The sequence below is a fragment of the Mesocricetus auratus genome, unplaced genomic scaffold, assembly GCF_017639785.1.
Source record: "Mesocricetus auratus isolate SY011 unplaced genomic scaffold, BCM_Maur_2.0 Super-Scaffold_100037, whole genome shotgun sequence".
NCBI classification, from domain to species: domain Eukaryota; kingdom Metazoa; phylum Chordata; class Mammalia; order Rodentia; family Cricetidae; genus Mesocricetus; species Mesocricetus auratus.
In genome coordinates, this window is record NW_024429215.1 from 5,285,784 (window position 1) to 5,311,103 (window position 25,320).

The 25,320-nt window shown below is 38.1% G+C and overlaps 1 protein-coding gene across 1 annotated transcript; it reads right to left on the minus strand.

Moving 5' to 3' along the window:
• Positions 1 to 15,273: 15,273 nt before the first annotated feature.
• On the minus strand, positions 15,274 to 25,026 carry LOC101830283 (vomeronasal type-2 receptor 116-like). Its single transcript, XM_040734068.1, has 6 exons — positions 24,830 to 25,026; positions 22,150 to 22,441; positions 21,059 to 21,853; positions 19,690 to 19,917; positions 18,569 to 18,692; positions 15,274 to 16,190 (listed from the first exon to the last, which is right to left on the minus strand). The coding sequence occupies exons 1-6, from the start codon at positions 25,024 to 25,026 to the stop codon at positions 15,274 to 15,276; spliced, it is 2,553 nt and encodes an 850-aa protein (XP_040590002.1).
• Between the last annotated feature and the right edge of the window lie 294 nt (positions 25,027 to 25,320).

Genomic DNA, 25,320 nt, shown 5'->3' on the forward strand with positions numbered 1-25,320 from the left:
TGTCTTTCAATGTTTGATCCACCCTAGGTGACTTAACCAACTTCTTCCTGTTCAAGAGAAGAGGCCTGAACAACATACTCATTCACACAGACAAGCAACATTATGCAGCAATTGCTTTACAGAAAAGGGTCAAATTTTTAGAGACATTTTAAATTTATGGATCATTTTTCTTCTTTTACTTTTTCATTCCTAAAGTTAAAATCTGACTAGGTAAATTTTGTGCTCCCATTTAATCCCTAAATGGCTCCAATAGTCCTCCCTCACTTTAGCTCTCTCTTTCTCTCTCAACTTCATGATTAGTCACTTGTGTTGTAGTCATATTTTGACCTACATATGATGTCTGAAAAAGGTTCAATAGTGATACAAATATGCCAGAATAAGAATAAAACTAGATTTTTGATACTGCACACAGCAGACTTTTGTTGTTAATTATTAGGCTTTTCAAGCAGTATTACAATGATTAATCATGCCCTGCCTCTAATATTTTCATGCATGAGTGCTTTGCATGCACAAATATGTGTGCACCACATAAAATTCTTGTCTCTATGCACTTCAAGTCTTCTATAACTTGAGATATGCTCACTTGTGTGTCATGATATATGTATTGAAAATCAAAACTAGGTCCTATGCAAGAATAACCCTGTTCTTCAATGCTAAGACATGTCTCTCTTGTCCACCTAACCATTTAAAAGGATGGGAACTCAAATAGAATTAGATAAATTTTCATGACATATTGCACACTATGTGACTTCCTCATGTTGTGAAAATATATTTGTATACAATGTTTATGGATAGGACTCAGCCTAATAGAAGCACAGGGTCACACATCCTTACTAGTGGTCACACAAATAAGTCCACCACTTCAATGCTCAAAAAAAGAAGTATGTCTGAAACTGTTAAACCTTAATACCCAAGTGAAATCTAATCACAGCACTTAATAGTAGTGCCTGCTCTTCTGGAGGATCTTTATTCATATCCCAGCAACCAAACTGCTGCTAATAAGAATAAAGAGGCCAATTCTTAGGATGCAAAGTAGTATTCTGGTCCCTGCAGTTACTGCATGAATATTAGAAAAACACCATTATTCTAGAAATGAAAATAAAATAATTGTTTATAAAAAATCTAAACCTTATAACCTGGGAACAGGATATTTATGGTAGAAAAAGAGCTAATCACTGAGTTAAACTCCTGGAATTCAGTTAAAGAGAGGGAGGAGTGATGAGCAAAGGGGTCAAGACCAGGGTGGAGAAACTCACAGAAACTGTTTACCTGAACAAGATGGAGCTCATGGTCCCCAGACTGACATCTGGGAAACCAGCACAGGACCGAATCAGGCCACTGAACATAGGTGTCAGTTAGGAAGCCAGGCCAGTCCATGGGACCTCTGGTAGTTGAACCAGTATTTATCCCTAGTGTATGAATGGACTTTGGGAGACCATTCCCCATAGAGGGATAATCTCTCAGCCTAGATTCATAGGGGAGAGTCTAGACCCTGCCCCAAATGATGTGGCAGTCTTTGATGACCCAACATGGAAGGTCTTAGACTCCTTGGGGAGTAGCAAGCAGATGACATTGGTGTTGGTGGGGGCCAGGGGAGGATGGGATGGAGAGGGAGCTGGGATTGATATGTAATATAACATTATTTCTAATTTAGCTTTAAAATACTCCCTCCACCCTCTTCTTGAGGTTCATTTGGGCTCTTCTTGGGCCCCAACTCCCCCCATACACCCCTCCTTGGATCTGCCACAGCCTGCCCTTATGTAGAGTGGACCCACTCCAACATATAGGATCACCCTGAGTCTGGTCACACCTCACAGTTGGTCCCCCTCTGCTCTAAACTTGAGTCTTACCCCTGAATGCCTCTGCTTGAGTGAGGAGAACACCAGAATAGACAAGACCATCCAGAGTTGCAAACACTGAAGTCTTGGCCAATATATGTCACCGGGAGACTAGAGGAGAGGGAGAGAACCCACCTGCGTCCACTCAAAAAGGGGATGGGAAGATAACAGTACAAGAACACACTCAACAATAGAAAGACCAGTATGACACAACCAGCAAGACCTGAAAAGCCCAACACAAGTGAAGCAGAAGAGAATGACCTTACAAACTAATTTATGAAGATGATAAGGACCATTAAAGTGAAAATAAGAAAAACCCTTAAAGAAATAGAAGAAAAAGCAAATAAAAAATATATGAAATGGAGGAAAAGACAAACCAAAACAAATTCAAGAAACAAACAAATCTCTTAAAGAATCTAAAGAAAGTGAAACAAAAAAGAAAAAAAAAAGAAATCAAAGAAGTGAAGGAAACAATTCCAACATTTCGAGGCTTAAAACCTAAAAGAGAAACAATAAAGAAAACACAGAATGAGGGGATGCTAGAAATAGAAATGCTGGGTAAATTATTAGGAACTACAGATGTAAATATAACTAATAGAATACAAGGGATGGAAGAGAGAATCTCAGGTGTAGAAGAGTCACAAGAGGTTATACAGTCATCGACCAAAAAAAAAATCTCAAGTTTAACAAATCCCTAACACAACATATCCAGTAAATATGGGACACCATGAAAAGTCCAAACCTAAGAATAATAATAGATATAGAAGTAGGTAAAGAAATGCAGCTCAAAATTATAGAAGAAAACTCCCCCAACGTAAAGAAGGATATGCCTCTGAAAGTACAAGAAACTTACAGAACACCAAATAGACTAGACCACAAAAAGAAATCCTCTCACGCCATAATAATCAAAACACCAAACTTACAGAATAAAAACAATATGAAGAGAAGCAAAAGAAAATGGTCAAGTAACATATAAAGAAAGACTTTTTCCAAATTACACCTGAGTTCACAATGGAAACTTTAAAAGATAGAGCGTCCTGGAGAGATGTTCTACAAACCCTAAGGGAACATGGATGCCAGCCCAGACTACTGTATCCAGAAAAACATTCAATCATTGTAAATGGAGAAAACAAGATATTCCAGGACAAAACCAAATTTACACAATACATATCCACAAATCCAGCCCTACAAAAAGTACTGGAAAGAAAATTCCAACACAACAAAGATTACTACACTCACAAAAACATAGGCAATAGATAATCCCACTTAAACGAACACCAAAAGAAAGGGGGTATCCACACACAGTAACACCAAAAACAACAAATAAAAAAAACAGATTCAACAATCAATGATCACTAATATCCATTAACGTGAATGGTATCAACTTGCCTATAAAAAGACATAGGCTAACAGAATGGATATGAAGACAGAAACCATCCTTCTGCTCCATACAAGAAACACATCTGAACTTCAAAGACTGACGTTACCGCATAGTAAAGGGTTGTTAAAAGATTTTCCAATCAAATGGACCCAAGAAACAAGCTGGTGTAGCAATCCTAATATCTAACAAATTAGACTTCAAACTAAAATCAATCAAAGGAAATGTAAAAGGCATTTCATATTCATCACAAGAAAAGTCCATCAAGGTGAAGTTTCAATTCTGAACATCTATGTCCCAAATAGTAATGCATCAACATTCATAAAAGAAACATTGCTAAAGTTCAAATAATACATAATACCTCACACACTTATAGTGGGAGCCTTCAATACCCTGCTCTTAGCACTAGACAAGACCACCAAACAGAAACTTAACAAAGAAACAAAGGAACAAACACAAATTATGACACAATTGGGATTAACAGACAGCTTTAGAACATTCCATACAAACACAAAAAATATGCCTTCTTCTCTGCACTACATGGAACCTCTAAAATCGACCACACACTTGCCAACATAGCACCTCCACAGATAGAAAATATTGAAACAATCCCTATATCCTGATGGATTTCCATAAATTAAAGTTAAAATTTGATGACAACAAAAATTGCAGAAACCCTACAAACACAAGGAAATTGAACAATGTTCAATTACATCATTCTTGGGTCAGGGAAGAAATAAAGAAAGAAATTAAAGACTTCCTAGAAATCAATGAGAATGTAGACACAACATACTGAAACTTATGGGACACATTGAAAACAGTGCAAAGAGGAATGTTCATAGCACTAAGTGCCCAAATGAAGAAACTAGAAAACAGTCACACTAGAGAATTAAAAGAACAACTGAAAGCTCTAGAACAAAAGAAGTGAACTCACCCTAGAGGAGTAGACATCAAGAAATAATTAGAAGGCTGAAATCAATAAAGTAGGAACTGGGAAAACATTACAAAGAACCAATAAAACAAAGAGATGGTTCTTTGAGAAAATCAACAAGATAGACAAGCCTTTATCCAAGCTAACAAAAAAGCAGAGAGAGGGCATGCTAAACAAAATCAGAAATGAAAAAGGGGACATAACAACAGACTGAGGAAATCCAGAGAATCATCAGGTCACATTTTGAAAACGTACTCCATAAAATTTGAAAATTTAAAGAAAATGGACAATTTTCTGGGTAGGTATCTCTTACCAAAAATAAATCAAGAACAGATATACAATTTAAACAGACCTATAACCCCTAATGAAATAGAAGCAGTCATCAAAAGTCTCCCAACAAAAAAAAAGTCCAGGACCATAGGTTTTAGTGAAGAATTCTACCATCAATTCAAAGAAGAGCTAATATCAGTACTCTCCAAATTGTCTAATACAATAGAAGCAGAGAGGAAATTTCCAAACATGTTTTATGAGACTACAATTAATGTGGTACACAGTCATGCAAAGATATAACTAAGAAAGAGAACTATAGACCAATATCCCTCATAAACATTGATTCAAATGTACTCAACAAACTAATGGCAATTGAATCCAAGAACACCTCAGGAAAATCATCCACCATGATCAAGTAGGCTTCATCCCAGGATTGCAAGGATAGATCCACATATGAAAATCCATCAATATAATCCACCATATAAACAAACAGAAAAAGAAAAACCACAAGATCATCTCACTAGATGCTGAAAAAGTCTTCAAAAATCCAATGCCCCTTCATGACAAAGGTCTTGGAGAGATCGGAATAACAGGAACATAATAAAAATAATAAAAGCAATATACACCAAACCAACAGTAGACATCAAACTAAGTGAAAAGATACTCAATGTGATTCCTCTAAAATCAGAAACAAGAAAAGGCTGACCACTCTCTCAATATCTCTTCAATATTGTACTTGAAGTTCTAGCTAGAGCAGTAAGACAACAAAGAGAAATCAAGGGGATACAAATTGCAAAGGAAGAATTCAAACATTCACTATTTGCAGATGATATGATAGTTTGCATAAGTGACAGGAAAAACTATGCCAGGGAACTCCTACAGCTGACAAATACCTTCATCAAAGTGGCAGGATACAAAATTTTCTCAAAACAATCAGTAGCCCTGGTATACACAGACAATAAACAGGCTGAAAAAGAAATCAGAAAAACTTCACCCTTTTCTATAGCTACAAACAACATAAAATATCTTGAGTAATGCTAACCAAACAAGTGAAAGACCATTATAGCAAGAACTTTGAGTCTTTAAAGAAAGAAATTAAAGAAAATGCCAGAAAATGGAAAGATCTCCCAAGCTCTTGGATATATATGTAGGGTCAACCTAGTAAAAATAGCAATCTTGTCAAAAGCAATCTGCAGATTCAATGCAATCCCCATCAAAATCCCAACACAATTCTTCACAGACCTTGAAAGAATAATACTCAACCTTATATGGCAAAACAAAAACCCCAGAATAACCAAAACAACCCTGTGCAATAAACTAACTTCTGGAGGCATCATCATCCCTGACTTCAAGATCTATTATACATCCATAGTCCAGAAAACAGCTTGATACTGGCACAAAAGTAGACAGGTAGACCAATACAATAGAATTGAAAACCCTGACATTGACACACACCTACAAACACGTGATTTTTGACAAAGAAGCTAAGGTTATACAATAGAAAAAAGAAAATATCTTCAAAAATGTTGCTGGCATAGCTGGATGTGGACATGTAGAAGATTGAAGATAGATCCATATCAACCCACCATGCACAAAACTAAGTCCAAAAGGATCAAAGACTTCAACATAAATCCAGCCACACTGCAGCTCTTAGAAGAGAAAGTGGGTGGTACCCTTGAACAAATTGGTACAGGATACCACTTCCTGAACATAACACCAGTAGGACAGACACTGAGATCAACAAATAATAAATGGGATCTCCTGAAACTCTGAAGCTTCTGTAAGGCAAAAGATACAGTCAGTAAGACAGAACACTAGTCCACAATGGGAAAAGATCTTCACTAACCCCAGATCTCACAGAGGGCTGATTTCCAAAATATACAATGAACACAAGAAGTTAGCCACCAAAACACCAAACCATCCCATTAAAAAGTGGGGCGCAGAACTAAATAGAGAATTCTCAATGAAGAATCTAAAATGGTTGAAAGACACTTAAGAAAGTGCCCAACATCCTAAGCCATCAGGGAAATGCAACTCAAGCCTACTCTGGGATAATATCGTATACCAGACAGAATGGCTAAAATCAAAAACACCAATGACAGTCTATCCTGGATAGGATATGGAGAAAGAGCAACATGTCTCCATTGCTGATGGGAGTGCAAACTTGTACGACTACTTTAGAAATCAACATGGCAGTTTCTCAGGAAAATGTGAATCCATGTCCTTGAGATACACCAATTCCTCTCCTGGGCGTATACCTAAAGAATGCATATTCATACAATGAGGACATATGTGTAACTATGTTCATAGCAACATTGTTTCTAATAGCCAGAACTGGAAGCAGTCTAGATGTCCCTCAGCTGAAGAATGGATAGAAAAAAATATGGTACATGTACACAATGGAGTACTACTCAGTGGAAAAAATGGAATTGATATTTGCAAGCAAATGGATGGAACTAGAAGAACAAATCCTGAACGAGGTAACACAAACACAAAAAGACAAACATGGTATGTACTCACTCATATATGTATTTTTTGACATAGAGCAAAGGATAACCAGTCTATAATCCACAATGCCAGAGGAGCTAGGAAATAAGGAGGACCCCAAGAGAAGAATGCATGGTCTCCTGAAGAAGGGGAGGGGGACAAGAACCCCTGAGCAAATTGGGAACACAGAGGAAGAGAGAAGGTGGATGAGAAGGGTAAAGGGCAAGAAGAGGAGTGGAAGGAGAACAGGAGGACTGAGACAGAGGAGGAACAGAGAAGGGCAAGAAATAAGATGCCTTGAGAGAGAGTGAGTACAGGTTTAGAGAGAGGTCTGGTACAGGGGAAATCTTAGGGTATCCACAGGAATTACCCCATTTAAGAATCTAGACAGTGGTTGAGAGACTGCCTTTAATGCCCTTCAGATATAATGACATTGATGACTACCTTGGTTACCATCCCTAGAGATTTCACCCAGTAGTTGATTGAAGCAGAAACAGGCACCCACAGCTAAACACTGAGTCATGCTCTTGGAATTCACTTGTGGAGAGGGAGGAGAGATGAGCAAAAGAGTCAAGACAGTCCTGGAGCAACCTGTAGAAACAGTTGACCTGGCCTGATAGAACACCGAGACCTAGACGTAAAGCTGGGGAACCAGCATTGGACCAAACCAAGCCCTCTGCCAGGTAAGGGGCCAAGGCAGTCTATAGGACCTCTAACAGTAGAGAAGTTTTTATCGCAAGATCACAAATGGACCTTGGGATTCCATTCCCTATGGAGGGATACTGTTGTATCCCAGATACAGGAAGGAGGGCCTGGGCCCTCCCCTAAATGATGTGTCAGACTTTGACACATCAGTGGAGGGCCACACTATCCCTCATTATTGAGTAGGGAGTGCACTGGGGGGGGTCTGTGAGAATCATGGGAGGATGGGAGGCAGAGGGAATAGGGAGACTTATATGTAAATAAGAGTGTTTCTCAATTTAAAAAAATATTTATAATAAAAAATTAAAAATTAAAAAAGTTATTTCCAGTGCCTGGGGACTGCCACTGAGCCTCCCCTCCTAGCGGGAGCCTACATACCCCAGTTTCCTGGTCTTATTCAACCATGGGACCAGTGCCTGGGGACAGCCATTGAGCCTCCTCACCCCGTGGGAACCTACACACCCCAGATTCCTGGTCTTCTTCCCCACCAACGGGACTAGGCAATTCGGGGTCTGTTTCTAGGCCCTAGTTCCAGATCCTGGAGACTGCCACTGAGTCTGCCCTCCCGGTGGGAGCCTACTCACCCCAGATTCCTGGTCTTCTTCTCCGCCAATGGAACCAGGACTAGGACCAGGAAGAAGAGAACTTCTAGAGTATTGGACTTGATTGCTCACAGCAAACGGGAACTTTGGTCCCCTAATCAACAAGCCAGGAAGAGGATATTTCTGCACCCACTAGAAGAAAGGATAGGAAGGAGACAACTCAGCAACAGACAAATATGACACCACCAGATTCTAGAGTCTCCACACCAGCAAGACTCTGACATCCCAATGCAAATGAAGCAGAAGGGAATGACCTTAAAAACAACTTCATGAAAATGATAGAGGCCCTCAAAGAGGAAATGGGAAAATCCCTTAAAGAAATGGAAGAAAAAACAAGCAAAAATGCAAGAAATAGCAGAAAAAACAAACCAAAAAGTGCACCAAGTGGATGAAAAGACAAAACACAAATTGCAAGAAACAATTCAAACAGTGCAAGAGTTGAAAGCTGGAATAGAGACAATAAAAAACACAGTCTGAGGGAATGCTGGAAATAGAAAAGGTGGCCAAGTGATCAGGTACTACAGATGCGAGCATAACCAAGAGAATTCAAGAGATGGAAGACAGAATCTCAGGTGTTGAAGATACACTAGGAGAAATAGATTCATCGACCAAAGAAAATCTTAAGTCCAACAAATCCCTAATACAAAATATCCAAGAAATATGGGACACCATGAAAAGACCAAACCTAAGAATAATAGGTATAGAAGAAGATGAAAAACCCAACTCAATGGGGAAGAAAACATATTCATCAACATCATAGAAGAAAACTTTCCAAACCTAAAGAAAGACATGCCAATGAAAGTACAAGAAACTTACAGAACACCAAATAGAGTGGACCATAAAAGGAAGGCCCCTTGCCAAATAATAAACAAGACCCCAAACATACAGAAGAAAGAAAGAATATTAAGAACACCTAAGTCAAAATGTCAAGTAACATATAGAGACAAACCTATCAGAATTACAACTGATTTCCCCATGGAAACTTTGAAAGCCAGAAGGTCTTGGAAAGATATTCTACCAACACTAAGAGACTATGGATGCCAGCCCAGACTAATATACCCAGAAAAGCTTTCAATCAATTTAGATAGAGAAAACAATATATTCCATGAGGAAAACTAGATTCAAACAATGCATATCCACTACCCAGTCCTACAGAAAGTTCTGGAAGGAAAACTCCAACCCAAGGAAGGTAACTACAACAAGAAAAACATATGCAACAGATAATCACACTTTACCAACATCCAAAAGAGAAAAGGGGAGGAAATCGACATGCAATTCCACCAACAACAACCATTCCAAAATAAACAAGAATGAGCAGTCAGTGGTCATTACTATCCCTCAACATTAATTGTCTTAATTTGCCCATAAAAAGACACAGGCTAAAAAATGGATTCAAAGACAGAACCCATCCTTCTGCTGTATATAAGGAATACACCTCAGCCTCAAAGACATACATTACCTCAGAGGTAAAGGTTGGGAAAAGATTTTCGAATGAGATGAACCCAAGAAACAAGCAGGGGTAGCAAAGCTAATATCCAACAAACTAGACTTTAAACTGAAAACAATCAAAAAAAGATGAAGGAGGTCATTTCTTATTCATCACAGGAGAAATCCACCAAGATAAAGTCTCGATTTTGATCATCTATGCCCAAACACAAAGGCATCCACATTTGTAAAAAAACATTACTAAATCTCAAACGACACATAAAACCTTTTGCACTTATAGTGGAAGATTTCAACACCCCACTGTCACCACTAGACAGGACTACAAGACAGAAACTTAACAAAGAAACAAAGGGACTAATAGAAGTTATGACCCAATTGGGTTAGACAGACATCTGTAGAACATTGCCTCCAAATAAAAAAGAATAAATCTTCTTCTCAGTACCACATGGAACCTTCTCAAAAATCAACCACAAACTTGGCAGCATAGCAATCCTCAACAGGTACAAGAAAATTGGAATAACTCCATGCATCTTATCAGACCACCATGTTTTAAAGGTAGAATTCAACAACAAAACAAATGGCAGAAACCCTACAAATTCATGGAAATTGAATAATGCACAAGTGCACCACTCCTGGGTCAAAAAAGAAATTGAAGACTTTTAGAATTCAATGAAAATGAAGACAAAACACACCCAAACTTATAGGACACTTTGAAAGCAGTGTTAAGAGAAAAGTTCATAGCAATAAGTGCCCACATGAAGAAACTGGGAAATAGTCACACTAGAGAATTAATAGTACAACTGAAAGCTCTAGAACAAAAAGAAGCAAACTCACCCAGGAGGAGTAGAAGCCAGAAAATAATCAAACTGAGGGATAAAATCAATAAAGTAGAAACTAGGAAAATGATACAAAGAATCAATGTAACAAAGAGTTTGTTCTTTGAGAAAATCAACAAGATAGACAAACCTTTATCCAAACTCACCAAATGGCAGAATGTGAACATGCAAATTAACAAAATCATAAATGAAAAGGGGGACATAACAATGGACAATGAGGAAATTGAGAGAATCATCAGGTCATACTTTGAAAACCTGCCCTCCTTAAAATTTGAAAACTTAAAGGAAATGGACAACTTTATGGATAGATATCACCTGACAGAAATAAATCAAGAACTGAAATGCAATTTAAATAGACCTATAACCCTTAATAAAATAGAAGCAGTCATCAAAAGTCTCCCAACCAAAAAAAGCCCAGGGCCAAATGGCTTCAGTGCAGAATTTCACCAGAAATTCAAAGAAGATCCTACATCAGTTCTGAAGGTATTCTATGCAATATAAGCAGAAGGGTCTTTACCAAACTCGTTTTACAAGGCTTCAGTAACATTGATACCCAAGGCACACAAAAATTCAACTAAGAAAGAGAACTTCAGACCAATTTCCCTCATGAATATTGATGCAAAAATACTCAATAAAATACTGGCAAATTGGATCAAAGAACAAATCAGAAAACTAACTAAACATGATCAAGTAGGCTTCATTCCTGGGATTCAGGGATGGTTCAACATATGAAAATCCATCAATGTAATTCATTACATAAAAAAGTTGAGAAACAAAAATCATATGTCATCTGACTAGATGCTGAAAAAGCCTTTGACAAAATCCAACACCCCAGAATGACAAAGGTCTTGGAGAGAGCTGGGATTAAAGGAACATACCTAAACATAATAAAGCTATATAGAGGAAACTTAATGAAGAGAAATTCAAGGCAATTCCTCTAAAATCAGGAACAAGACAAGGCTGTCCCCTTTCCCTATACCTCATTAATATTGTTTTCGAAGTTCTAGCTAGAGGAATAAGACAACAAAAGAAAATCAAGGGGATAAAAATTGGAAAGAAAGAGTTAAAATTTTCACTATTTGCAGAAGATATGTTAATTTACATAAGTGACCCAAAAAAACTCTACCAGGAAACATTCACAGCTGATAAACACCCTCGGCAAAGTGGCAGGATACAAGATCAACTCAAGAAAATCAGTAGCCCTACTATATACAGACAATAAGAGGGCTGAGAAAGAAATCAGAGAAATATCACCCTTTTCAATTGTCACACACAACATAAAATATCTTGGGGTAACACTAATCAAACAAGTGAAAGACCTGTATCATAAGAATTTGAGTCTTTAAAGAAAGAAATTAAAGAAGACACCAAAAAATGGAAAGATCTCCCATGCTCTTGGATAGGTAGGATCAATGTAGTAAAAATGGCAATCCTGCAAAAGCAATCTACAGACTCAATGCAATCCTCATTAAAATTCCAGCACAATTCTTCACAGAACTTGAAAGAATAATCCTCAACTTTATATGGAAAAACAAAAAACCAATGAAAGCCAAGACAATCTTGCACAACAAAGCAACATCTGGAGGCATCACCATTCTTGACTTCAAACTCTATTATAGAACTACAGTTCTGAAAACATCTTGGTATTGGCACAAAATAGGCAGGTAGACCAATGGAAACGAAATTAACACACTGAGATTAATCCACAAACCTACAAACAGCTGATTTTCGACAAAGTAGCTAAAATTATACAATGGAAAAAGATAGCATCTTCAACAAATGGTACTGGCATAACTGGATATTGGCATGTAGAAGACTGTAGATAGACCCATGTCTATAGCCATGCACTAAACTTAAGTCCAAATGGATCAAAGACTTCAACATAAATCCAGCCACACTGAACCTCTTACAAAAGAAAGTGGGAGCTAACCTTGAATGAATTGGTACAGGAGACCACTTCCTTGACATAACGCCAGTAGCACAAACACTGAGATCAACAATTAAGAAATAGGACCTCCTGAAACTGAGAAGCTTCTGTAAGGCAAAGGACACAATCAACAAGACAAAAAGGCAGCCCACAGAATGGGAAAAGATATTCAGTAACCCCATATCTGACAGAGGGCTGATCTCCAAAATTTACAAAGAACTCAAGAAGCAAGTCTCCAAAACTCCAAAGGATCCAATTAAAAAGTAGAGGACTGAGCTAAATAGAGAATTCTCAATAGAGGAGTCTAAAATGCCTGAGAGACACTTAAGAAAATGTTCAACATCCTTAGCCATCCGGGAAATGCAAATCAAAACAACCCTGAGATATCATCTTACTCTTGTTAGAATGGCTAAAATAAAAAACACCAATGACAGCTTATGCTGGAGAGTATGTGGAGAAAGGGGAACACTTGTCTATTGCTGGTGGGAGTGCAAACTTGTACGGCCACTTTAGGAAACAGTATGGAGATTCTTCAGGAAAATAGGACTCAGTCTACCACAAGAACCAGCAATTCCACTCTTAGGCATATACCCAAAAGATGCCCATTCATACAACAAGGATGTCTGTTCCACTATACTCAGAGCAGCATTAATTGTAATAGCTAGATCCTGGAAGCAATCTAGATGTCCCTCAACTGAAGAGTGGATAGAGAAAATGTGGTACATTTACACAATGGAGTACTATTCAGAAAAAAAATGGAATCCTGAGATTTGCAGGCAAATGAATGGCACTAGAAGAAACCATCCTGAGTGAGGTAACCCAATCACAAAAAGACAAGCATGGTATGACCTCACTTATATATGGATTTTAGACATAGATCAGGGGATTGCCAGCCTACAATCCCACTGCCAGCAAGCTTGGGAAACAGAACCTTCAACCAATGACTGATAAAAGCAGAGGCAGATAGCCACAGCTAAACTCTGAGCTGAACTCAAGGAACCCAGAGACAAAGAGGGATGACTGATGAGCATAGGGGTCAAGACTGGGCTTGTTTAACCCACAGAAACAGCTGACCTGAACAAGGGGGAGCTCTTGAACCCCGTCTGATGTCTGGAAATCCAGCATGGGACTGATCAAGGCCCCCTGAATGCCTGAATGTGGGTGTCAGTGAGGAGGCCTAGGAAATCTATGGGGCCTTGGATAGTAGATCATTATTTATCCCTGGCATACAAATGGACTTTGTGTGCCCATCCCACAATGAGAGATGCACTCTCAGCCTGGACTCTTGGGGGAGGGTCTAGGCCCTGCCCTGGAAGAAATGACAGACAATGGACACCCCCATGGAGGGCCTCACCCTCCCTGGGGAAAGGAGTAGGAATTGGGGAGGAGGGTGAGGGGGTTGGTGGGAGGAAGGGAGGGCAAGGGAGAGGGACCTGGGATTGACATGTGAAGCAACTGAGTTTCTAATTTAAGTTTAAAAATAAAAAGTGTGAAAAAAGAAGGTGTCTTTGGTAGTTCCTATATAAAACAGCTGTATTGACCCATGAATTTCTGTAACAGAAATGTGTCATATGCATGGAATTTTGATGTTCAGTGTCATGTAACATTCAACTATATTACAAGACATCATCTTTTTTGGGTTGTGACTCACTTATATATATATATATATATATATATATATATATATATATTAATTTAAATTTAAATTAGAAACAAGGTTGCTTCACATGTCAATTCCAGGTCCCTCTCCATTTCCCTCCTGTCCTCCTGTGCCTTCCCACCAACCCCCCCCAATATCCCCTCATTTCCCCAGGGAGGATGAAGCCCTCCATGGGGGTGTCCATAGTCTGTCATTTCATCCAGGGCAGGGCCTAGACCCTCCCCCAAGAGTTCAGGGTGAGAGTGCATCTCTCCTTGTTGAATGGGTGTCCAAAGTCCATTTGTATGCCTGGGATAAATACTGATCGAAGGCCCAATAGATTACCTAGGCCTCCTCACTGACACCCACATTCAGGGGGTCTTGATTAGCCCCATGCTGGATTCCCAGGCATCAGTCTGGGATTCAAGAGCTAACCCTTGTCAGGTCAGCTGTTTCTTCCCGTTAAACCAGCCCAGTCTTAATCCCTTTGGCAATTTAACAAGCTGTTCTTTCCTTAGCAGTTCCCTGTCTGTGTCTGTCATGCTACACTAATTGTTGAATGTTCTTATGTCAAATGCAATAACAGAGACCCTGACATCTCTTCCTGTATCCCATCCTTCACATGTAGATTATTTCTAATTGTGATACCATAAGATCACATCAGAAAGCCAAAACCCAAATCAGAATCATTAATATTATTCTTACATGTAAAATTTATATAATTTTAGCTGTGTGTGTGTGCGTGTATGTGTGTGTGTGTGATTACATGCACATGTGAGTCCAGGTAACCAAGAAGCCCTCTTTCCTTCCACCCACAAGTAGAACTGCTGTGTTAACTATGTGTGCCAAATGAAGATTTTTGTCTCAAAAAAATATCTTGTATGCTTCCCTTAGTACTCAAGTGCCATCAGAGCCATTCGTTCACTCGGATATTTAAAAAAAAGAACATGTCATATATTTTGAACAGTTTTGTATTTTAAAGCAAAAAAAAATATTTCCAGTCTTTACTCTAAACCAATGGCTAGGTTTTATGGAATCAGTAGCTGAGTGAATGGTTACACAAGGCAAAGTAAACAACGGTAGTACACATGTTGCTTTCAGGCAATATCAATAAAGGAAAACATGAGTCATTCTGAAAGAGACAGATGTTGTGCTGTAACTCAATATTTGACCTAACTCCATGAATATGACCTAACGATATACTTGTCAGTTATAATTCAAGAAATATCAGTTCTGCAAGATGATTTTACCCTGATATTTTGAAGACATTTTTCTTGGGGTCTTAATAAAATTATGTAGCACTTGGGAACAAAGATGCATCCCAGCATCCCAGCACTGGAAGCCAAGATGGAGAAAATTTCCACAGCTACCATGACTTTACCCTTGGTGCTATGGTACACAGGGAGGAAAGTGATCCAGACACAGCAGAACAACAGCATGCTGAATGTCAAGAACTTGGCTTCATTGAATGTGTTAGGAAGATTCCTGGACAAGAAAGCCACAGTGAAGCTCACCTGAGCCAGGCAGCCCAGGTATCCCAGGACACAGTAGAAGGCAGTGACTGAACCCTTGCTGCAGACAATGATGATGTGGCCATGCTCAGATTGTGCATCAACATTAACAGAGGGAGGAGAAGCTCCCAACCAGACTGAACAGATAATGACTTGGATCAGAGTACAGATGGCAATGATGTAGTTAGGTGTCCCCGAAACCAGGAAGTATCTCATTCTTCCAGGGACGGTGACTTTGAAAGCCAGAAGCACAGTAACTGTTTTGGCCAACACAGTGGAAACAGCCACAGTGAATACAACTCCAAATGTGATTTGCTGCAGCATGCATGTAGCTGAGTTTGGACGGCCAATGAAGAGCAGAGGGCAGAGGAAACAAAAGAAGAGTGAGATGAGCAAGATGTAACTTAGCTTCCGGTTATTGGCCTTCACAATGGGAGTGTCATGATGCTTGACAAAGACTCCAAGAACCAGAGCTGTGAATGCAGAGAAGCACAAGGCCATTAAGGCAAGAGCCATCCCCAAAGGGTCTTCATAGGACAGAAATATCACCATTCTGTGAATGCACTGGTTCTGCTCTATGTTGGCATACTGGTCCTCTGGACACTTCACACACTGATCCACATCTAAGGGACAGTTTAAGGTATCATCAGTTCACCTTCAGCATTTCTATTGGCAGTGCATTTAAATTACATGTACAGAAGAATTGCAATTCCTGCATTTTGTTGTTGAGGATGTCTTTGAAGGACCTTGATGCATAGAAATGACTCCATTTCTTAATGCTCATTATCTCCATTTGGGAACAAAATAAATAATTATTTTTGGTCTATTTAGGTATATTGATTTAAACATGGGACATGATATCAGGAGGCACAGATTTTCTAGTGCAATGTGGGTGCTGTGAGGAGAGGACTTATACTTGTGTAGTCACAGATGCTAAATTCATTAACCAGTTTTTCTGAGTGTTTTAGAATCCCACATCACATGGATTCAGTGCCACATGAGGTTATTGTCTCTTTTCTGAATGCTGTCCCCATGAGATATGGATATTGATTCTTCTACTGGGAACAGACTTCAGATGAGTTTTTATTTCAAATTTTCTGGCACAAACACATTTAAATAAAAGCATCTTTAAATGAAATTGGCATATTGTATAAGTGTGCTTATATTTAAAGGTGTATATTCATATAAATGTAACAAAAGATCTGATGAATTTGAAAGTGATTAGGATTACACGGGATAAGTAGGAGAGGGAAAGTGAGAGATGAATGATGTTTTGAGAACTGTAAAAATAATTTAAAAATACACCATTAATTCTGTCTTCTTCTGTCTTACCAAACTCCTAAGTCTTGTTCAGAAGAATCGTTTAGCCTATCACTCAAAGTAGAGTCCTCTACACAGACTTAGCACTAAATCATCCCTTCATCTCGATTCTGCTCCATTTCTATAAAGACAACCCCTTCCTCCTTCCCTCATTTCTATCTCTGTGAGATCCAGACTCTGCGCATGTACTCAATGGTGAGGTAGACACTGATAAATAGCATGAGAAAGATAACACAAAGCCCTTAAGACAGAGTGCTAATACATAACATTGTGTTGATTAGTAGTACCATATTAATAATTTGTGATAACCATGATAGTAAGAGTAGGAAACCATATTGCAATTGGTCTGAATCACTGAAAAATTTAGGCAGTGATAATGAGCATCTAATATTTTAAGGGGTTTATCTAGGACAATATTTTTATGCATTTTTATTTAGTTAATTTGTTTTGCTCAACTGTGAGAGAATGGACTCTTTCTCAGGAGACCTGAATTCAGTACTCATAATAATGTCAGGTGTCTCACAACTGTGTGAAACTAATTACAGAGGCATTGGATGCCTGTCACCAGCAATATGTGCACATAACCACCAACCTTATGATGATATACACATCATCAAAGTAATAATAAAGGTGTTTTGATGAATTTTCATAAATATTCATTATTCTTATGTGTTTTTACATTTAAAACAGTCAATGATAATTTGTTTAATTACATTGGAATATATGTGAGACTGCATGGTGTTGCTACTTCTACATGTGTCCTGAGGATGAGTTCACGTCATCTGTGTTAGTGGCAAGTAATTTAATTCTACAATCATCTCACTGGCCATAAATTTCCCTTAAGGACTTTCATTTGATTTTTATAGGAGGACAGGCAAAAGCAATGCACAACCATTAGCCTACCATTTGTATTTGGTCAATCCTGAATAAATAATCATTTGACTACTAAGGGGGTTTATAGGTGATAACTTTTTGTATAAGTGTGGCTAATTTTCTGACATCATTTACTGTGTAATGTGTACAAAAATATTGAATACATTTTTATATTTTGCGTCAATATTTATGCCCACTTTCCTAAATTTTCTATCAAGTTAAAACTTTAATAACAATTCTCTGGATATTGCATGTTGTCTTTTGTCTCTTCTTAGCAGTTCCTGAAACTTGAACAGGTAATTATTTTCTCTCTTAATTACAGAGGACTTGAATTTGATTGCTAGCACCTACATTACAGAGTAAAGCAGATCCATTACCCTGTTCTTTTCTCTGTGGACATCCATGCATGCATGGTATGCAGAAACTTATGTAGAATCACATACAAGTAAAACGATTAAAACTGTTTGGAAAGGTTCAAGACCCAAATCTAATCTACATGTAATTTTAGATGAGATTAATCACTAAGGAAGACCTTTTGTAAAAATCTCTAAGACTGAAAATTGATTTCAAAACTGGCTCTTTTGAGAAAATGCCAGCTGCCATGAATTTACAACAAATCAAGATGTACTTCAAGGCATAAGGCATTTTATAAAGGAACATTGTTATTGATAATATTCCTATAAATCCTAACTTAGGAAAATAATATACTATGTTTGTGAAGTTCCCTTCTAGACCCCTTCAGCATTCCTGTGTGGAGGGTAAGAGCAATTATCAAAGTGAAGGATTTACAACTGCCTCAAATACTCACTTGTCTCATTAGAAATTTCATTTTCTGAGCAGGGGATGCATTTAAAACAGCAGACTGCCATTCCCTCCTGCCAGAATTTTCTGAATCCAGGACTGCAATCTGCACTGCATACAGAGGGTGGCATCTGAGGAAAATTCAACACGTGGTGATATCAGAAGTCTCACCTACTCTTTTCATACCTATATTATATGTCATGTTTAGATATTAATGTAACTGGGTGAACACATTACAAAATGTAGTTTCAAGAAGACATAGAGAAGCTTAAATAAAAGATTCTCAGTTTTTGATTGGTTGGTCACCCACTTAATTGTTAATGGACAGTGTTGCCTGTAAGCATGTCTTTATGATAAATGCAAGTAGAACACGTCAAATAACAGTGTTTCTTCAGGTTCTATGCTTTCACTGCCAAGCCCAGATTCCTCCCTGGTCTACAATTGACTGTAACCTAGGAGACCAATCAACCATTACTTCTGATTTTACTTGTGGTCATTGTGTGACCATAACAGCCCTATATCCAACTAAGATGAATGGGCATCTGAAACTGCAGTGGTCTTGCCTGTGAATCTGTAACACTGGCCATACCCTTTGGGAATGGCTTCATACAGACAGAAACAGAAAGAGGGAAGATTAAGGCATGGTTTTCTCTTGCATCTAGTGAAATCATTAATCGCATGCCTCCATGAAACAAGGGAAATATCTACTAAAATATCAGTCAACATGCTTAAACTCCAATAATATACTACTGAAACTCATGACATATGAGAACTTATACTTTCAACCTCTCAGGTCAAGATTCAGCATAAGGGAGGAAATCACTGTATTACAATCAGTATGGTACCAAGAGATTATTTCTCCTTCTACTGGAAATAATATTAAATCAGTTTACAACTGGTTCATATTCATTTTTAAAACCAGAAACTATTTCAGATATGATAAAAATTCACTGTGCATGTTGGAAATCCTCAAAAGATTAATAAAGTGTCACATCATAAAGGAAAAAAGAGGCATAAACTAGGAGGCTTGATATTGGTTCATAATATGACAATTGTTTACATTAAGTTACAAGGAAGCTCAATGTTACTGCTGTGTAATGCACATCAGTTCAATTTGGTCACACCCACCTGTCTATTTCTTGTGGCCCACTCTATCATGTCTTCATATACATGGAGCTGTTGACCATGTGGGAAATATGGGCTATACTTTCCTACCTTCACCTTAAATCTAATACCATGATGGAAATTCCAGATCTGGAAAATGTCATATTCTTCCTGAAGTTTTTCTTTTTGGTTCATATTTACTCTGTCTCCAACAGGATTAGTGAAGTTGATCTTCTTCAGAAATGAGTTCAGCTGAAAGACAGGCAGCACTCTATCATGTATGTGTGATTCTTTGAATGAAAAACATACTGATTTTATATTAAAGGCAACATTATTGAAGGTGCACAGTGGAGAAATCTCATTGAAAGCAAATGGATGAATAAGATTATCATCATGTTCCTAAAATTCTAGTTCCATCAGAAAATACTGCCAAACACAGAGTCTTATAGGCACAGACCAAGCAAAGATATACAATACACACACACACACACACACAGAGAGAGAGAGAGAGAGACAGAGACAGAGAGAGACAGAGAGAGACAGAGAGAGAGAGAGACAGAGGCTCACATTCATCCAGAGATATATATAAAATACAGCCACACATATCTTAGAATTCCTATATACATGTAGGTAAACATAAACAAGCATACAAGCATGTGCATCCAAACATACATGCAAAAACACATACATAGAAACACACACATACACAAATGCATACAAACTCACACAGATACAAACACCAACAGAGAGAGGCATTGGCAAACAGGAAAATTTGCACCCACACCAAAAGATAGACACACACACACACACACACACACACACACACACACGGAGAGAGAGAGAGAGAGAGAGAGAGAGAGAGAGAGAGAGAGAGAGAGAGAACAATACAGATATACATATATAAATGCACATACAAATACACACATAGAATCACAATAGAATCACAGAGACACAATCAATGCCAAATATGCACAGGAAGACACACAGAGGAAAAAATACATACAGGAAGACACGGGAAAATTTATTCTCACTTCCACAGTATGACAGACAGATACTCATGAAAACATATATATGAAGACAAATGCACACAGAGAGGCATGGGAAAATACAAGCATACACACATATAGAGTGAGAAACATCCATTCATATACATGAATGCACATGTGTGTACTGAACTAAATCACAGTACTATTTTCTGTGTAATTACAATCAGAATGCTGACCAAGGACTCCAGAGCTGACAGAGGGGTAAGTATCAACTGAGAACTCTAGTGAAAATCACTCCCTACACTGTTTACCACATATATGACAATGTACTGAGTTTCTGCATCTGAAAGATTCCTAAAGAGATGGCATCGCTGACAGCAAATGTCATACAATAGAAGGAATACTACCTTCGAGCACCTAGAATCATGTCTGTTCCCATCTACTTGTTGAAGATCCATCTCATGCAGTGCATGGGCCAGCGCATACACAGCATTGTATATGTCATAACTGCCATCATTAAAGTCCATGTCAAAAGTTTGTACCACTAACCATTCCATAGAGGCATTTAGTGAGTAGTTCTTCAGTGTCATATACTTGGAAACAGAGACTTCACAGTTAAAGTTCATCCACTCCCGCCTTGCAAGGTATTCATCTGTGTATCTGAGAGGGTTCATTGTCTGGACAAAATTCTTAAAACCGGAAATCTCACCATGATGGTGTGCAAAAGCTAGAGTCATATGTGATGAGTCAAGCATGAAGTCTCTTTTACTTGTAGTCACATCCCACTGTGAGGTGATGACCCATATTCTCTGTAAACCTCTGGACTTCCACATTCGAAAGCTCACAGCAAGAGTACTGTCTGTGTCACCATAAATGATAACAACATTTGTGGATGATGTCTTGATACGGTTATAATACAGTTCAACTCTTGACATGTATAACTGCATGCTGATTGGAATCATATTTACAAAGGCAAAGCAGACTGTATTTTTTTCCATCTCTCTTCTCAAATATAAGAGAAACTGAGTGCCCTGATCATTGTCAGAGATGACCAGCCCTATCCAGTTCCAGCGGAAGTAAATTATGATAGACACCATGGCCAAGGCTAGAGATGTGTCCCTGGGGGCCATCTGATACAGATAGTGAAATTGTTCATAATCACTCAGGAGTGGATGGAAGGATCCATATGTAAGGTGAATGGCCTAGGATGCAGGGAGCAATGTTAGGGACCATGCACTCATAAGAACTTGTAAACATATTTTTTTCTGCATAAAGTTCTAGAAACCCCCTTGGCTAATCTGCTTTGTCATTACTTCTTCACTCATCTCTGTTTCAAACAAGGAAATGTGGAAGACCCATTCTTCTCTTAATAGTACTCAAAATGAAGTACATAGATTGATATAAATGTAGGGATAATTCTCTCCTAAGACAGTCAATATCTGGGAATGTTACCAATGGACATACAATTTTAGTCAAACACAACCCATAGAAATCTTACCCTTTGTGTTTTGTGGAGGTCCATGAATGTCCCAAGCATCATAGATGTTTTCCAGTTTGGTCCTGTAAGCATCACATTACACGTCATACCTTTCTTACACTCATAGTTAGGCAAAATATTAGGATCTTGTTTCAAAGTTGGAATAGGAGTGTACAATTGAGACACCCTTACAAAATTATCTGCTGAGAAATCAAATACTAAAGATTTATTTGGTAATAGATCAGGATTCCTGTTGACCTCATCCATGGTAAAAGCCAAGGCCAGTGTAAACTTGCACTTCTCAGCTGGTGTTCTGTAAAAGTGTAGAGTGTTTAATATGGGCAGAGATCAATAGATAATTCTTTGTAGTCAATACAAGGACTATCTTGTACTGAAAATTATTCCCAACCTCCTTCAAATACTGAAACAATCTTGTGTTGTGAGTTTGAAAAGGCATAAGATCCTGGAAGCTTGCAAAAGCTTTAAGTTCATAGGGTGGGTTCTCCCATAATTGAGATATGTCATTGGCATTCTTCTCTGAAAGAATTGTCCATCTCTAGTGTGTGAGTGCTTCCTCAGAAGGTAAAGGCACAGGTTTTGACCAAATAAACATACCCATCTTCATTTTAAAATTGAGTAATATAAAAATTGCACATAATGTGTTAGTTAAAGAGTTTATATTATTTTCTTATGAAAACTAATGAGCTGGCTAAGGTTGTCAATGAATGACAAGTGAGTACACAATAGTCTTTATGGAGCAACATTTGTCTATGGTTCTTGATAATTGGTGGGCAATATACCTAACATATCCTCTTATGTCCTTCATCTATTTCTTACAGGTTTGTTTCCCACAGGCATATAATCTTTTTTTGAATATTGATTTTTTTAATAAACTCAAGGAACAAAGATGTATTTGGTAAACGATTTGAATGTATGCATCCATCTGTGTGTTTATCAGGATTAATGCTATCTGTGGCCACAAAAGGGGCACAGATCATGTCATTTTGAATTGCACTTTCCTTTAGTCCAGACTGGTGTCAAATGGACAGGGATAAACCTGCTCTACGTCCTGATTGCCGAGATTTGCAGCATGTTCCCCACTACAATATTGTTCAACTGTTTCATGTTTATATAGGCCTGTCATATACTCACCCTAGGCATATCTGAGCAACACATTTTTTCTACTGGATAACATCTTTTGATTATTTTGCAGTTACACTAACACAACACTAGCACCCTACTGAAACTTGTAGTGCCAGCATTACATGTTTGTAAAATAGGTGAAGATAAAATGTAAAATGTATGGAAATGTTTAATGGTTTTGTAAAAAACATGAGCAACAAGTCAGAAGGAAGAGAATATTAGCATGTTGTGTTTCTGTTTATGGGAATAATAATAACTCACATTTCTTGCTAGTCATTTCATATAATCTATCCAATATACATCAAACATCCCCCTTTATTCAGAATGATTTATTCAGTGTAAAATACAACCTGTTTTTCTTTTAGAAATCATACATTTCTCGTGGACATTGAAATCAAACTCAATGTTTCCTATCACCACAAAGAAACAGTTTCATTGAATTTTCAGAAAAAGGCAAAGGAATTTGACAGTAGAGCATATGCAGGTAAAACAGTAGCTTCAGTACACTAAAATCATGAAACATCAGTGACTTGAGCTGTCATACTTGCCTATGAAACTAAAGCGATGTGTTTTAAAACAGCTACCAGCATTCCACAAAATCAACGTGTGTATAGTGCCTACATTGGTAAAATAAGCATTTGTAATCAGTATAATTACTGAGAGAGAAGCATAAGAGGCAAGTGTGATATAAAAGCCATAGAATAAACAACTTATATATGAAGAGAAAAGACATATGATTCTTAAATAAGGTCAAAGATGAGCTAGTTGTTGTCTCCTCTATCTCTGTTCTCAAGTGTTGTCAACTATCACATATAAAACCTATCACTCAGGCAAGTGACAAAGAATGCAAACACCCATCACTATTAGCTATAGCCTCAGTTTACAAGAATACAAACATGTCATTTGTAATCCATACGTTCCTTCCTTATTATAAAGGTGAGTGGGGAACTGGGCTTTGTAATACTTAAAAGCCAGTGGTTGTTCATGTAGACAAGTGAAGTATGGAGATACAAGAACACAGCTGGAGTTCACAGTGGATAGGTCCCTCTCTACTCAGCTACAGAAGGCAGAGTGACCACATGAAAGGAATTTGAGGGAGTAACTTAATATCTATGGGAAATCTTTTTGCACCCAAGTGTGGCACAAACATTTGTGGTGCTCACACAAGCACACACTGATGAAAGTACCATCAGCATACTATAAGGCCATTTACTTTCAAGTTCTTAGGACGTAATTTTTGAAATTGAATGGGGTTTCTTTTGATGAGACATCACTGGCTACTTTGCTATGGACAATGTCAGGAGGTAGGGTTTTTGTGATGAATCTTGAAAGAGACTGCTTCCTTCACTCCACTTCCAGCCTTGTAAGAGGGAGGCTGACTAGAAGAAAACCATAACCCACAGTGAACAATCTAAAAATGATAAAAATATCAATGAATCTCTAAAAGACTTTGGGGTCATTTCTTGGTGTAGATGTTGAGAGACCAGGACAAAAGACTCAAGACAAATAATGAGATATTCATGATTACATTTACATGGAAAATAAAAGAAACACTTACTGTGTATTGAACATATTCTGGAAATACTCTTTCTCCACTGGGCCCTGTACTGCCCTGGGGAAGAAGAAATAACCTGTCTTCAAGTCTCCATCCTTGTCTTCATTCTGCTTCATTTTCCAAAAACACCTGGGATTAATGAACCTGACCATGAAAAGTGGAATTTTCAGAAGCAACAAGTAGAAAATCAAAATGAGCATCTCTGTCCTTTGCTACACCAGGACAGTGGGAAGTATGAAGTGTCATGTAGATAAACCCATTAAATGGGCACCCACTTATACCTGCCTGCTTCTTTCTTGGCCAAGTGAGAGGCTGTTTGGGAATCAATGATTCCCTTTTCCCCAGGTGTTTCCTCACCTCTGAGGAATCTTGGACACTCTCTTCCCTGGGGCTCTACATCTGAGGTCCATAGCTCATGTGAAAAACATGGGTTTGTATGAACATATGGGGTACTTCAGTCTCTCCTTCCATAACATAACATGTTTGCGGATACA

What these genes read in the sequence shown, in the direction of transcription:
- LOC101830283 (XM_040734068.1), bottom strand. Translation starts at nt 25,026, where the DNA reads ATGCTCATTTTGATTTTCTACTTGTTGCTTCTGAAAATTCCACTTTTC. An exon ending in CAGAATATGTTCAATACACA is followed by an intron (nt 22,442 to 24,829) that starts GTAAGTGTTTCT and finishes ACACTTTTACAG; the next exon opens with AACACCAGCTGAGAAGTGCA. An exon ending in ACCTCCACAAAACACAAAGG is followed by an intron (nt 21,854 to 22,149) that starts GTAAGATTTCTA and finishes CCTGCATCCTAG; the next exon opens with GCCATTCACCTTACATATGG.